The sequence below is a fragment of the Etheostoma spectabile genome, chromosome 3, assembly GCF_008692095.1.
Source record: "Etheostoma spectabile isolate EspeVRDwgs_2016 chromosome 3, UIUC_Espe_1.0, whole genome shotgun sequence".
NCBI lineage: Eukaryota > Metazoa > Chordata > Actinopteri > Perciformes > Percidae > Etheostoma > Etheostoma spectabile.
Window position 1 is genome coordinate 3,347,566 of NC_045735.1, and position 3,188 is coordinate 3,350,753.

At 40.6% G+C, this 3,188-nt stretch overlaps 1 protein-coding gene across 3 annotated transcripts in view; it reads right to left on the bottom strand.

Annotated features, from left to right (window-relative positions):
• The window catches only part of sgsm2 (small G protein signaling modulator 2), a 79,647-nt gene that overhangs the window by 9,703 nt on the left and 66,756 nt on the right, over nt 1-3,188 (bottom strand). For all 3 annotated transcript variants that reach the window (XM_032507192.1, XM_032507190.1, XM_032507187.1), the window contains 2 exons: nt 2,999-3,063; nt 2,130-2,275 (listed from right to left, as the gene is read on the bottom strand). In XM_032507192.1, coding sequence (XP_032363083.1) covers nt 2,130-2,275; nt 2,999-3,063 — 211 coding nt within the window. The remainder of the gene's footprint in view (nt 1-2,129; nt 2,276-2,998; nt 3,064-3,188) is intronic.

Genomic DNA, 3,188 nt, shown 5'->3' on the forward strand with positions numbered 1-3,188 from the left:
CATTATTCTACAGTAATTTACTCATTACTTTAATTTAAACTTAACCTGATGAGCTGGATGTGCAGTGTATCTGGAGCACAGCAAGTCCAGTCTTGGTTCAATGTTGGAGACCGCTACTCGGGAAGAAAGAAAATCAAAAGAGCTTTTCCCTTTTTGTTTATTTGCTTGGTTTTATTTAAAATGTAGCCACTCGTTTTATCTTGTGTTAAAATCATGGCTAACATGTGCTATTTCTAATCGTTTTAAAAAATGTTATTTTATTTCTGCGACCCCCCCCCCCCCCCCTCACTGGCACTTTGGGAATCACTGCAGCAATATACTCTTGAGTATTTGGGGCAGCAAGACAGTGGGTCCTATTTTAACGATCTGAAACGCAAGTATCGAACGTCAAACGCAAGTAGCTTTGTGGGCGGATCTCGGGCGCTGTTGCTGTTATACCGGCGGGATAAATGACTCTTGCGCCTGACGCTATTCTAAAATGGGTTGGTCTGAAGAAGCTCCATTACGCATAGGTGTGGTTTGGGCGTAACGTGCAATAAACCAATCAGAGCGTTATTTCACATTCCCTTTAAAAGCAGGCGTGCTATGGCAGATTGCTATTACAAGGGTGGATTTGCTAGGCGTACGCTCTTAATACATCCATGGGCGCACGCCAGGAGCGGTTCAAAGCCGAGGAGACCGACGTTTGGTACTGATTTTTCTTTTTGACAAAATGTAACTGACTTTAAACTGGGTTTTTCCTGGTCTGTGGCGGAATTGTTTTCTGAATCTGCACCAGGGAACGTTTGTGCCGGATCACGCCTCCTCTTTTTGCTGTACCGTCCCCGGGAACGCAAATTCATTCCGTAATCTACCGACGTGAGTCTGTGGAGGGAAAAGTCCGCTTTGCGTCGGGTGCAAAATAGGAATGATACATGCGTCGGTGTACAAAGTCAATTGCACTGGGTGCAAGATTGGGTCCAGTGTGTATGTGGGATTGAATCAAAATAAACTACAGTGTGTGTATTTCTTTTAAGTCCAAAAACTACTTTTTAATAGTTTTGAACAACAATGAAGCTCTATGGCACAGAGGAAAAAGACATTTAGGATACTTTCATTGTTGGTTTTGGTCATTTTATGGGATTTGTAGACAAAAAGAAAAATGTTGGATATCACCTGATTTCCAACTTTTCTTTTAATTCTTTAACTGTGGCAGGGGCCGTTGTTACTATGCCAGCAAAGAGGAATAGAGTCACAACAGTGACAGGCAGTCAAGAGTTTACCGCATCATTAATGTAGGCCACATTGGACCAAAAGAACACTGGGGTGGCATTCAGAAACCCTTTGTAACCATAGCAACACATTCTGATGAAATTTAACATAGTATTACTGTGGTTCCCAAACTAAGGGGTTATGATTCCTACATTGGTTTGCAAGAAAAATCGGAGAAGTTGCAAAATGATAAACAGTAGAGGGATGTGGAAGAAGCATACATCATACACAAAGTTGGCACTGATACTTTGTTTATCTGAAATTATACATTCACCTCAAGGTTACAAGCCAAAAAGGTGCGTTTGGAGATAGATGATGCTGTAGCCTACTACTGCACACCCACTGAGTCATTAGGCATGATGGCTGCTGAGTATGGCTTCATTCATTGGGGTTAAAAAAAGCAAGAGGTCATCATCATCACAGGGTGCATGATTCCTCATGATGCCGCCATATTTCAAGATGATGAAAAGGTGTCAACCTCAACCTTCACAAGCAGGACAGAAATCTCTCTCAAGGAACGTTATTCACAGGTTGTGTCAGCTTACAGTATCTTAATTTATAAAATCTTACTGTGAATTTGACTTGCACAGCCACTGCACAGCACAAAATGACCATGACTATCTATGGGGCTTAATCAATACCAATGACTCAATGATGACTTGGCAATCTGCAGTGATTTCTGGCTTATAAATTCCCCGGCCTGCAGGTAAAGAGTCGGAGGGGTATAGGGGAACAGCAGATGGTGCAGGAAGAATATTAAGATTCTAGTTACGTTGTTGTAATTCTTGCTGCTTGCTGACAGAGGTCGATCACGCTGCAATATTTAATTTATCTTGCAGCCTCACTGATTGCTGTAAACCTTTTTGCTCTGTACCCACCTTGCAGTCTTTCTGGTACTTGCTCCACACCTCCTTGCTGAGGCCCCCGGACGCCTCGCAGGGTCTGTCTGGAGGGACGATATTGTGGTTGACTAGAGCTGACAGGTGAGTCCGCACAGTGGACAGGTGTCGACAGTAGGCCAGCCCTGATGGACAGGTGAGACATGGACAGACACACACAGCTGAGACCAAGCATTAACAAAGTCGAGTCAGTATGGAGACACAAAAATTAGAATAGTAAGCATAGTACATTATATTATACATAGTAGTATAATGGGTAAAGGCAAAATGTGCATCCTAACAGATGAAAATAACAAAGTAAACCAGGGCTTCTACCAACTATTAAGGTAATAAATGACTACTCATAGTTACTTTAAAATGTAAATGTCTTTCAAAATAACTAAAGTTGTATTATGTATTGGTTTGTTTGTTTGAATAAACTTACTGACTTGGTAATACAATAAAGTCTTCAGACTGAAACATTATTAAAAACAGGTCTCCTTATTAATACATTATTTTACCCAACAGTTGATTACAGCCTTCATTACATGTTGACACATTCAGAAGGCTCATTCATCACAGTTTGCAAACTTACTACTTTATCATGCAGAAGCGGCTGCTGCTTCAATAAGCCATATATTATTTCCAAATTACTTAAAATGATTTTAAAACAAATTGTTCTCTCAACTGGAAGCCAGCAACGCAGGCTGCGGGTGGAACAATAACCTCAAGCAAACCCATTGGGAATCGCTGTCGTCTAGAAGAATACATTCAATCTCAATCAACCATGATCAACAGCTATGCATGAACAGCTATTACGTATGAAATAAATGTATGGATACTGTGCAGAGGTGGCATGATGTACTTACATCCATAAAAGGCTCTGGAGACTATCTGCCTCTTCATGTTCTGGCAGAGCATCTTAAGAGGAATTCTAGTGAAAAGAAAAAAAAACATAATTGTCAAGCCATTGTTTGATTTGTAAAGGCTTATTCTTTAAATAGTTGCCAATAATATCTTGATATACAGTATCTATCTATCTATCTATCTATCTATCTA